General features: G+C 56.3%; 1 protein-coding gene across 1 annotated transcript in view; it reads right to left on the reverse strand.

The window, feature by feature from the left end:
- The window catches only part of RFX2 (regulatory factor X2), a 98,136-nt gene that overhangs the window by 11,774 nt on the left and 73,677 nt on the right, over positions 1-12,685 (reverse strand). The window contains exons 7-10 of the mRNA XM_082622736.1: positions 5,824-6,005; positions 3,609-3,728; positions 1,223-1,338; positions 238-356 (exon numbers count right to left, since the gene is read on the reverse strand). Coding sequence (XP_082478862.1) covers positions 238-356; positions 1,223-1,338; positions 3,609-3,728; positions 5,824-6,005 — 537 coding nt within the window. The remainder of the gene's footprint in view (positions 1-237; positions 357-1,222; positions 1,339-3,608; positions 3,729-5,823; positions 6,006-12,685) is intronic.

The raw sequence follows: 12,685 nt of genomic DNA on the forward strand, positions 1-12,685 counted from the left end.
GCCGGGATACGGGCTGCAGAGGGGTCTTTCCAAACCCAGACGGACCACGAGAGGGGATGGGAGTGAACGAAGGAAGATTCCATCCACTCCTTGGCCAGAGGAGGGGGGGCCAGTCCCGTCTGCTCCTTGTCACCGGCGGGGAGGCCCAGCGATGCTCTGGCGCTGACCTCGCGCAGCTGACCGAGGTGCCCACCGGAGCCCCCAGGGCTCGGGGTTTGGGGGTTCGGGCGCAGTTACCTCGCAGTGCCGCCGGTAGGCCAGCTGAAGGGCCTTGAAGTCGTGCAGCGTGATGTTCTCCTGCAGCAGGACGCTGCCCAGGTCGGGCGCCGGGAACTCCGGGAAGACGTGGGACACATCTGGGGCGGGGGGGTGGGAGGAATGCGGGGGCAGGTCAGCAGGGCTGGGGACGCCGGCCGTACGTGTTGGTGACCCCATGACAGCCCTGGCCCCTCTCACACCATACAACTCTTAAGCTTTGGTTTTCTCAGGTGCAGGGAGGGGACAACATCGTCAGCTCCCGGTGACGCACAAAGCACAGGGCCCTGGCCTGGCACACATTGCGCGCTCCATCCCCCCAGTGTTGGGGGCACGCGCCCAGGTGGGTGACAGCGTCTCCAGAAGACACAACGGGGGAGGGTTCAGTCGGGGCTCAAAGATACACTAAAGTACACGGAGGCCACTTGTGTCTTTAGCGTATCCCGTCACTCCGGGGCAGGGACGGTGCCAGCTGGGGAGGGACTCTCCCAGGGAGGGGCCCGGCTCAGCTGAAAGTACATCCAGTCTTCTTTCCGATGGGCATTTCATTTTTTTTTCAGTTTAGTACATTTTACATTTTACTTTTTTGGCCGAGCCACGTGGCTTGTGGGACCTTAGTTCCCTGATCGGGGGTCAAAGCTGTGCCTCCTGCGGTGGAAGTGCGGAGTCCTAACCACTGGACCACCAGGGAATTCCCCTTATTTACTTATTTTTATGATGGTCACTTTAATCCATTATTTTTGGATTAATATCCATGAACTTGGGAGGAACATGCTGATTATTCCGAAGTCTCAGGGATTCCACAAAGAAGGTTTATCTAGAACTTTCTACGTAATTGAAAAGGTGATATACAGGAAAAGTGTCTAAAGCATCCCTGTAGATGCTGCTGGTGCCGAAACCCAGCCCCGGTGGTGCCGAGTGGCCCCGGGCCTTGCCGGTGGGCCCCGTGCCGGGGCGGGGGGCTCACCGATGTACTGCTGGTGGCATTGGCTCTGGGCGGCCACGGCATGCTCAGGTGTGCTGTGCAGGCTGCCGTGCGGGCCGCTCTCCCCAAGGCTGTCCGTCTTCTGGGCTGGCCGGTACCTGGGCAGGGAACACGTGTGCCACCGTGAGGCCCTAACAGCACTGCCCAGAAGGGGCCCAAGGAGCGGAGGACAGAGCAGGATTCAGTTTGGGGTGTGTGTGTAAGCTTCTAAAACTTGTGGTCAAATAGAAAACACAGAATTTATCATTAAAATGGTACTTTTAAGTGCACAGCTCAGTGGCATTAAATACCTTCACATGGTCGGGCAACCAGCCCCACCATCCATCTCCAGAACTTTCTCATCTTCCCAAACTGAAACTCTGTCCCTATGAAACACGGACCTCCCCCTTCCCCTCCCCCAGCCCCTGGCCCCCACCATCTACTTCCTGTCTCTATGGCTGTGACTCCTCTAGGGACCTCGCATAAGTGGAACCAGACAGTATTTGTCCTTTTGTGTCTGGCTTATTTCACTGAGCATCACGTCCTCTGGGTCCATCCATGTTGTAGTGTGTGTCAGAATCTCCTTCCTTTTGAAGGCTGAATACCACTCCACTGTATGGATGGACCACATTTGTTTATCCGTTCATCTGCTGATGGACACCCGGGTTGCTATTACATGTATATATTCTAACACTTCTCTCTTAGAAGACAAGTGAACTTCTTTACATAGAGTCCCAAACGTCTTACTATTATGTGATCTCAAAGCACATCCTGAGACTTTTGTTTTGCCCTGAGCCAGAAAGCAGTGGACAGCCTGTCCAGGCAGCAAACTGAGAAACGTAACAGAGAAGGGCTTCCTGGGATGACTTGCTTGAGCCCTGAGGGATGCGCATGCCAGGTGGGATGGGTGCGAGGGACCCGTCCTGAGCTGGGAGCGCCTTTCCTTGTGGGATGTAGGGCCAGGCTCACTGGGAGGAGGGAGGACGCCGCTCAGAGGTATATGGACCACCTGACTTTGGTGGGGTGGGTGGCTCTAAGTGTCAATGGCACAACCCTGTGGCCCGAACCCCACAACGGAAGCTACAGAGTCCTTGTCTGTGGACGATCAGGTACAGGATGGACTCCTGGTCCTGGAGAATGTTCCAGGCTCTCTCCTGCGACCTCCAACTCCCGTGATCGGCCACGTGGTTGGGAGTCACTGGGACCCCTTAGAGCAGCTAAAATGGGGTGTCAGCCACGCAGCTCAGCTGAGGCACGAAGGTGCCACGTGGAAGAGAGTGGGGTGCATCCCTGCCTTGGAGCAGAATGGACCCCGGAGAGGGGCCGGGGACAGAGGCGGGCAGAGGGATGAGTGGAAGGGGCCAGGGAGCTGGTATTCGAGTGGGGCCCTGAACGGGGCGTCTCCAACTAGGGCTGCAGAGGGCCATTTCTGCCCCTTGTTTTGAAAATAAAGTTTGATGGCCACATGGCCACACCCGTTGCTTTAACCTGGTCTGTGAAGGCTTTCACGCTACACGGGCAGAGCTGAAGCGTCTCCACAGACAGTGTCTGCCTGCGAAGCTGAAGATATGTGCTCTCTGGCCCTTTACAGAAAAAGTGTGCTGACCCCTGCCTTAAAAGATGAGCAGGTCTGTGAGGCAGAGAACATTCCAGAAAATGACCAGGCCTTTCCAGCCATCAGATCCAAAGGTCAGGAGGAAGCAGCAACTTAAGTGTGTAAGCTTCTTTATCCTGGCTTCTGGGGTTATGTTCAGTGTTCTCTCTCTTTCTTTGAAGACAGGAAAAGTCAAAGATCTGTGATTCTAACTCCATGGCATTCTGGAAAAGGCAAAAACTATGGAGCCAGTAAAAGAAGATGGGCGCTTGCCGGAGGTTGGCGGGGAGGAGGGACCAACAGGAGGGACAGGGAGAGTTTTTAGGGCAGTGAAACTACTCTGTACCATCCTCTAATAGTGGATACAGGTCATTGCACCTTCGTCCAAAGCTACAGCGTGTACGACACAGAGAGTGAACCCTAATGTCGGCTATGGACTTGGGGTGACAAGAACGGGTCTATGTGGGTTCATCAACTGTAACAGAGGCACAGCACTGGAGGCCGGGGTGTGGGGGGACACGTGGGAGATCTGTGCACCTTCCACTCACTTCTGTTGTGACCCTGAGACTGCCTGCGTCCTGCTGGCCTCACTCCACGCCAGGTGCAAGTGAAAGGCAGGGCTCTCCCAGGACGCCGGGGTGGGGGCGAATGTGAACTGGTTTTCTCCACTCCATCCATGTTTCGTCCATTTCCAGGTTGTGGTCAATGCTCGAGAAACCCCTCTCCCTCCATTCCTGCTAGTGAAACCTCTCAGCGGGCTGGCTGATCCTGAGGCCGGCCGGGCAGCTCACCCACCTGGGCTTCTGATGCACAGGCTGCTGCCGCATGGCCATGTACTGCGTGTCCTCCTGCAGCCGGTTCAGGGGAGAGTCTGGCTTCAGACGGATCCCGTAGTAATGATACTTGGAGTTGCCCCTAGGAACCAAACATCTGGGGTCAGCTCTCTTTGCAGATGTCCTGAACCACAAGACAGGGCTCTTTCCTGGCCCTTCTCCCTGGGCTCTTGGGGCCAGTGTTCCCTGGACCGTGTGGGCAACGTTCATGGGCTGTCCCGTGGTCAGAGAGGTTCAGGAAATTCTGTAATGACTTCCCCCTCTGGGAGACTCCCCTCTTGTATTTTAGTATGATAAAGGCTCTGAGAAGTCCTGCAGTAAAAAAGCCAGTTCAACTTTGTCTAACCCAGCATGGTCTAATAATAATAATAATAGCAATAATAATACTTATTATAATAAACAATATAATAATAGTAATACTTATAATAATAATAATACTTATTATTATAATAAATAATAATTACTATTATTAACTCTCCCCTTCCAAGCATCTAATAACACGTTTTAGAAATGGTACAGTTTGGGAAACACTACCTTATTTTATTATGGGAGAAATGATGCTCAAAGGGTTTTAAATAATTTCCTTAAGGAAACAGGTCAGAAGGGGCTCATCAGGAGGGAAGGACAGACACACGGCCTTGCAAACACCCCCAGCTCACGGGCTGCCATTTTCCCTGAGCTGGCAACACGGACAAGCCGGGGAGCCTGGGTCCTTCCCAGGTGAGGTGCGGGCTGAACTGGTGCTCGGAGGGGGAAAGCGGGGAGGACGAGCCCCAATTCTGAGGCCAGCATCTGGGACCCTCTGAAGGTGGAGGCCCCAGGAGCCATCTGGAAAGGCCCCAGGGCAGCGGTGGCCGTGTCCCCAGAGGTCATGGATTCCTCCTCCCTGCCCCCCTCTGGCTGCCCATGTTTTGTAAGGATGTCCTCCGTCAGGGATCCCAAGGTGGTAGAGAACTCTCCTGGCCCCGTCCTTTAAGACAACCAGCATGCCCGCTTCTGGGAGGGGGTGAGTGAACGCCGAGACCCACGTGTGTGCACCTTCACCCGGCCACAGGTCAAAGCCGTGCAAGATGATCTCACGTGTGGGCAAAGTCCCCCCCCACCCCCTCTTTGAACAGAGCAAGGCTGTCTTTGCCTAGTGGGAGGAGCCAAACGCTACTGCCCGGGTCGGGGTGGAGGGAGAAAGATTCCCGCCTGCTGTCTGCCAAGAGCAGCCCACAGTGGATCGGTCCTGGCACAGCAAAAAGCATCAGGACATGGTAACTCCACCTCGACTAGACAATCCAGAGGCTGCTATTTAAAAAGCCTGCTATGGCCAGGACATGGAAGCAACCTAAGTGTCCATCGACAGATGAATGGATAAAGATGTGGCACGTATATACAATGGAATATCACTTAGCCATAAAAAGAAGCGAAACTGAACTATTTGTAGTGAGGTGGATGGACCTAGAGTCTGTCATACAGAGTGAAGTAAGTCAGAAACAGAAAAACAAATACCGTATGCTAACACATATATATATGGAATCTAAAAAAAAAGGTAATGGAGAACCTAGGGGCAGGACAGGAATAAAGACGCAGACATAGAGAATGGACTTGAGAACACAGGGAGGGGGAAGGGTAAGCTGGGATGAAGTGGGAGAGTGGCATGGACATATATACACTACCAAATGTAAAATAGATAGCAAGTGGGAAGCTGCCACATAGCACAGGGAGATCAGCTCAGTGTTTTGTGACCACCTAGAGGGGTGGGATAGGGAGGGTGGGAGGGAGACGCAAGAGGGAGGGAATATGGGGATATACGTATGCATATAGCTGATCCACTCTGTTATACAGCAGAAACTACCACACCATTGTAAAGCAATTATACTCCAACAAAGATGTTAATAAATAAATAAATAAAATAAAAAAGCTGCTATGGAAAATTTCAAACGAAGGGAGAGAGCGGAGGTGAAGCCCGTGTCCCGTCACCAGGAAAGAAGCGATCACGGCCCACGGGTGGCCAGGCTGGGCCCAGGCTACCGCCAATTCAGGGCAACTCCAGGTGCACCCGGAGCCGTGGACGTCAGGACGTGGCAGGAGGAGGGAGCCTCACGTTCTCCCGAAGCTTGATGTCTGTATAAGGGAATAGGAGGGTGGGGGGCGGGTGCAAGGGCTGCCAGACACCCTCAGCAACCCACCTGGTACCCAGCCGCCGCGTCCTCAAGCCCATGAACACGGAGCGGATCAGCTTCCCAAAGGAGGCCGCGTTCACGGGGTCCAGCTTGTGTTCCTGGCAGTGGCGAAGGTAGTGGTTGTAGAGCGAACTTCTGGGGAGACTCACGCCTTCCGCGGTTTCGTAATTATCCAAGAGCCACTGGAGCTGGATGGACAAGATAGGCCGAATGCTGACGTGGACGCACCAACAGCCTCACACGCCTCCCGTCCTCCAACACGACGGGGAACCACCTCTGCCGCCACCCATTCAGGTTCAGTTTGGGGCACGTTCATTACTTCATAGCTTCTCGTCACTTGCTTGTTTATTCCTTCGATTTCTAGCCAAGCTTTCAGGTTCCTTGACTTAATTTATAAAAACCTGCCCATGATGGAGACTGAAACCCCCACAGGCCTCGCACACCAAATGCTTCCTAAACCTAGGGAGATGGAGCTGATCTGAGCACACGGGAAAGGAAGATGAAGGAAAACCCCACGGCCCATCAGCACGGCGCCCCGCGTTAAGGTAATACCACCGCAGTCCCTGTACTCAGGACTGAGAGGAAAACAAACAGGAAACTGAATAAAAGACTGAAAGGCTCGTGTGCCAGGTTTTGTGCTCAGGCCAACGGCAGGGAAAAGGATCCAAGGCCGAAGTCGAGGCCCCCAGAGGTCAGCACTGATTCAGAACTGTCCACACAGAGAGCTCAGTTCCCACACCGAGGGAGGCTGCCCCCACCCCGCCCCCTTTGCACCCGCTGCAGAGCGCCCCGAAGGCTGCGGTTTGATTCTGGCTTCAAGACTGTTCCCCTACAGAGGGAGGTCTGGAGTTGGAAGAGCGAGTGCGGGAACGAGGCCAGAGGCAGGATTCCGCGTCAGGATCCGGATGGGGCTCCCTGCTGCCGGGGCCCCTGTTCTCTGTGCTCCCACACCCTCTGTCCTTCTCCCTGGGATATCGCCGCCCCACCCCCCTACCCCCGGCCCCCTCTAGTGCTCGGCCCTGCAAGCCAGGTCGCGGCCCCGCCCAGACAGCCCGCAGGCTGCGAAGTCTGCTCGCGTAGCCCTTTTAGACACGTTTCGTTAGGGAAAGGTTTTAACACGCACAGAGGTAGAGAGAACAGACTCATGAACTCCTGCTTCAACAATCATCACCTCAGGGCCAATTTACTTCCTCTAAGCCCCACACACCGCCTCTGCCACTTTATCTTATTTTAAACTCATTTTTATTGGAGTATAGTTGCTTTACAACGCTTTTGTTTGTTCGTTCGTTTGGGGCCACGCCTCGCAGCATACAGAACTTCCCCGACCAGGGATCAAACCCGCGTCTCCTCCAGCGGCAGCGCGGAGCCTTAACCACTGGACCGCCAGGGAGGCCCCCTCCTGCCATTTTAAAGTGAACCTGACACGTGCCTTCGTTTCCTCCCTGGAGCCTCCCCGCTCTAACATGGACCTGAGTGAGAGGCGGGTGGTGGGGTCAGCTGGTGGCAGGGATGCTAGAATAAGGAGAGTTTCAGAGGCAGGGGGTGGGCCTGGGCTGGATGTGCAGGATGAAGGTGGGGAAAAGGTCAAAGGTGCAGGTGAAGGGGCCCTGGGGGACTGACAGAGCAGAGGGTCCTCTAACACAGCGCTCCCCAACCTTTTTGGCACCAGGGACCGGTCTTCCATAGACGGTGGGGGGAGCGGGGAGGGTTCAGGCGGGAACGCAAGTGACCGGAGGAGCGCCGGGCAGCAGCAGGTGAAGCTTCACTGGCTCCCCTGCCGCTCACTTCCTGCTGTGCACCCTGTTCTTAACAGGCCGTGGACCGGTGACCCCTGCTCTAACAGAAAGACAGACCTCTGGCATCCAGAAGGGCTGGGGTGATGGGTTCTGCTTTTGGGAGGAGGGGGAGGAGTGCTGGGCTGGCACTCAGGGTGCAGGTCGGGACCAGATGTGTCAATGTGACACCAAGGAGCTGAGAGCGGGTCTGTGCGGGTGGGGCTGAGGAGGAGTGTGTGAGGCGTAGCATGAGGCCTGGGGTTAGGTGCTGCCCCGGGCAGAGCCGGCAGCGGGCCCTCCCCAGCTGCCCCACAGATGAGGTCTCTGCCATACCACCTCCCCACTGAGGGACCAGCCCAGCTGCCCATCCGAGTAACAGGTTTGAACCAGGGGCCGCCGGCCCTCCTGTCGCCACGAAGCGTGCCTCATGCAGCTCTGGGTGCACGGGAACAGCTGTCCACTCACCTGTCCGTGTGCTGTGGGATGTCGTGTGCTGGCCGCGCCCGTGACCCCGCAGGGGGATCCCACCCCCACCAGTGGGTGAAGGGGGGCAGTTACCACGGGGACGTGGGGAGGAGGGGGCAGCAGCCAGGGGCTGAGGGAAACAGGAAGGGTCCTTCAGTTCCCCCTTTGGGAAAGAACATCACGGTTTCTGCTTTCCATCAAGTCACCTAAGATGTATAATTTTCAAACGTTCCTTAAATGTGCTCTTTCTACACAAAGGTAGCAGAGCACCCCCATTCTCTCTCCAAGGCTTTGCTCCGGCCCCCGGCTCCCACGCTTAGGGGCCATCTCCTCGGCGCCCCTTGTTCTGACCCCTCCCTCTGTCTTTGATGCTATGAACAAACTGTGACCTTAAGTGGTTTAATCACTGCGCACGGCCTGCCCCAGGAGGCACCCTCCTCCCCACCCCTGAGGCCCCCCTGCACTCACCCCGCCCCCCGCTGCCTTGACTCTGGGGCTAAGGGACTGACACCACCGGGAAGTTGGGAAGGAGGGCCTGGGTGGCACAGTGAAGCTGCTCCTTTCTTGCGTACCGGCCGGCTTTGCGCTCACAGCGGGGGGTGCCTGTCCCACCAGCTACGAGCCTTCCCATAGCAGCCTCACCAGCCACAGGGGAGAACTGGGTTCTGTCTGTTGCCCCGTTGTCTAGTTTCAATTGGCTCAGGATCCAGGATCCAGGTGACAAAGGGCTGGTATTTGCTGGCCCCTGAGCCCCAAGGTTTTCCAGAGCACTGCTCGCCGACACAAGCATTCATTTTCTATCGCTTGTCTCCCGGCTGAAACGGGAGCTCCGGGAAGCAGAGACAGAACCGAACCGGGTCTGCCCACGTTTGCACCCCGTGAAGATGCCTCAAGAAAGATGCTGATGGAGAGGAGGAGGGGTCCCGCAGAGCGGAGGGGACCCCAGCACGAGGAGAGCCGAGAGCCTCTGGATATGGAAACAGGAGGCTCTTCCTGTCTCTGCCGCCCTGGCTGGGGAGCATAGGCTGCTTCTATGGGAGTCCTCTGTGGGAGGGAGAAGCCGGGACCAGGGGCCCAAATGTCTCAGGGTCTGAGCGCCCGGGCGAGTCCTCAGGAGGATCCTCAGGCCACGAGGTGGAGGCCTGGAAGGGGCCCCGGACCAGGTCCTGAGAGATGGAGGCTGAGACCCCGCCCGGCGCCTGACACGACTGGCCCAACGTGAAAAGGAAGGTTTGGGCAAGATGATTGCTTCTGCTCCTCAGCACCTGGGCCAAATCCCAAGAATTACACGAAAAGCAGACTTCCTTGCTGGGTGACTACATGGACACTGACACCAAGGATGTGCGGTTAACTCCCTCCTGAGTAGAGGTAAGTACAGAGAGAACAGATGCCACCGGCAGCCTCCGAAGCAATAATGGGTTCACTGTCACCCTCTCCGGCGATGAGAGGTGACCCGGAAGGGAGGCTGGTCTACGGGCTCTGCGAAGGCAGAGCCTCCCCTGTAGGCTGAGTGAGCGCCGGCGGGGTTTGCGCACCGCACCCCCAGACGCCGCTACCTGGTGTCGTCCCGACTGGCTGAGCATCGCACGTCAGTGACACTAGGTGGACAGGAGGCCCATCTCCCCACCACACAGCCCCGCCTCACCCGCGGCAGACTGACCGGGTGTCATGGTAGGGAGGCTGTGGCCATGGTGGGTGGGTGGGGAGAAGTGGTCTGATTCCGGATGGGTCTGAAGGTCAAGGAGCATTGGATGCGGGCTGTGGGAGGAGGATGGGGGACAAGGATGAGCCTACAGCAGGACGGCGCTGCCCTGGATGAGCCAGGAAGGTGGCGGGAGGTGCAGGGTCTGTTGTGGGGCGGGGGCAGGGGGCGGTCAGGGCTCGGCCCCTGACACACGTGCGCAGCTGCGCCTCCAGGCGGGCAGGCGCCCTTGGAGACTCAAGGGTGCAGCTGACGGGAGAGGCCCGGCCTCGAAGCCTACTGGGAAAGAGCCTTTCCCGCCAGGAGACCAGGCGGGGTCGTCAAGGTGGTGAGGGGGCCGGGGAGACTCCAAAAAACAGCAGTCCAACCGCGACCACTGACGGAGGCCTTCGCCGCCATAATCTGGAGCAACTTCTAGGCAGAGCGCCCAGCCCATGAAGCTGCCACAGCCCATCCCCAGCCCAGACGGCAGGGCATGGCTCTGTCACTACACCACCACCTGAAGGCTAAATCATCTTTGACAATTTATGTTTCTTGATTTAAAAAAAAAAAAAAAGTCATATAATCTGAACACAATTCACCTAAAAGCAGGTCCTTCTCCCAGGGGCTGGAAATAGTAGTTTATGTACAGTAAGCAGCGGCCACCTCTGCAGGGACCCAGGATGGGGGTCCCTGAGTCAGCAGGGGTTGGGGGCCTCTCCCGATAGACCCGGGGGACAGCAGAGGGGCAGGCCTGGCTGGCGTGGCTGCACCCACAGGCCACAGTGACACCCTGGTGAGGGACGGCATCTCCATTCCCAGCTCAACTTTCTAAGCCTCCTTCCTCCCAAACAGTTATCCCTCATTTCCTGCCACCAAATCATGCGTTCCCGTGTTTTAAAGATGGCTTGAGGCCCACCTCTTCCTTCAGGGGCTCCCACACCAGGCTGAAAGGTCCCTTTAACCCTCAGACCCCCTGGTCCGAGTCCCGAGGGCAGCCTGGGGAGCTGGGGTGACCCTGATGTCGGGTCTGGAAGGCACAGCCCAGCCTTCCTGGGCTCTGGGCATCTTGCCACCCGGCACCAGGCTCTTCTGCCCGGGCACGGGGACTGCAGCCAGTGGTGCCCAGGGACAACTGTCTCAAGTGAGCGCGGCCAACTAGGACCACGAAGGGCTCTGCAGGACACGTGGCCGTCTGTCGCCAGGACACACCCTAACTATCTCCCCCGACTCCCTGCCCAGACAGCTCCTGGCAGGCTGACCGCAGCACGTGGGGTCGACTCTTCACAGAGATCTTCTTTCTATCCTCTTTGAGTCACCAAGCCTCAGATCCTACTTCTCATGGCTCCCAATGGAAGAAAATGACTCTACAACAAATCGCCAGAAAGAAAACGGACACAAGGAGGTTCTTCCTGCTCGGAAACTAAACTCAGGAATGGAAACTGGTTTTGGAGAAGCAACTAAGGCAAGCCCGCCTTCCAGAGAAAAAGTGTTAGAAAGCCAGAGGCATCCTTGCAGCCAGAGACTGAGGCTCATGCGTTTCGCATAGACATTTTAAACTTCCCGCGGATACGCCACCGGCCTGGGGTCCGCACCCATCCTGCCTTCCTCATGGCTCTCTGGGGCTGCCCTAGCGCCTGGCCTTGCAGGCTGTGCCATGGCCACGTTGTCTGCTCGAGATCTGAAGAACTCTGGTCCCCGAGCAGAGAATGCCGTCTTGCGGACTTTCTACACACCCTGCTCTAAGGCTGCAGCTTCCCTTCTCTAGACGTGCCCACCAGCTGACATCGTCTGGCAGTGATGGACAACAGGGTGGCCATGACCCACCTAGCCTGGGGCCTGATGGACTTTTGTTTTTCCTTCGAGACAGCCGGGGTGAGGCTGCTCTTCCTCCAGTGACCAGCCCTCTGAGGCTCAGCCAATGGGCTGGAGTTGCTGGCCACGCCTGTGCCCCCTGACAAACCCAGAAGCTCCTGGATCTTTCCCCAGTGGGGTTTCTGGCCCCGCACCCTGAATCACTCACTTTGAATGTCAGCCAGTATGAAACTCTTGCTGGGGTCACAGCTGGGATCGGGTTCAACTAAAGGGGACTTCTTTTCTTTGATGTTTTAATTCTCAAAAGGATGCCAATCCCAACCCAAGTGCTTGAGAAAAGCTGCCAGAAGTGCGCTCTGAACTCCTGCGGCCTGTCCTACCTCCAAAATCCCGAACAAAGTTCCAGTTAAAGCCGAATTGAGGGCGTTTGGAGAAGTAAGGGGAAAAGGGACGAGTGTGGGGAGAGACAGGAGCTTTCCCTCCTCAACTGTCCCCAGAAGCCGAGTCCCTGCACTGTCATCTCTTCCAGCCTCGTCCTGCCACTCAAAGCCACCCAGAGGCAAAGACCTTTGCGCCCTCCTGGCCTTGGGGCCTACGATCATGTGGTGTCCCCATCAGAGAAAGGTCTTATGCAGCTAAAATCAATAGGAATTAGTTGCTTTGCCCTTTTGTCAAGTTACCAATTTTTTTTTTTTTTCCGAAGAGCCGATCACAGGAGAATTAGCTAAGAACATTTATGGCATCCCCAATCCGGTGTCATTTTTTGGTTATGGCTTGTTTGAGTACGAATTTATTTACAGTGCTTATCCTCTGCCAGGCATGGTGGGTAGGACGTTACATACACTAAGCAGTTTAATCCCTGTTTCCCGCAAGGAGGGAGGCGCTGTCACCCCGCTTTCACAAAGGAAGAGCCTGCCTTAATTTCCCTTCGCTATGGAAGGAAGGTTTTGCTGAGTGTAGAAGTCTAGGTTGGTTCCCCCCTCTGCACCTTTTCGGCACTTTAAAGGTGTCAACTCACTGCTTTTTTTTTTCGGCCGTACCGCGCGACTTGCAGGATCTCAGTTCCCTGAACCAGGGACTGAACCAGGGTCATGGCAGTGAAAGCCTGGAATCCTAACCGTTAGGCCACCAG

Source organism: Mesoplodon mirus (assembly GCF_964341445.2).
Source record: "Mesoplodon mirus genome assembly, chromosome: 5".
Lineage (NCBI taxonomy): Eukaryota > Metazoa > Chordata > Mammalia > Artiodactyla > Ziphiidae > Mesoplodon > Mesoplodon mirus.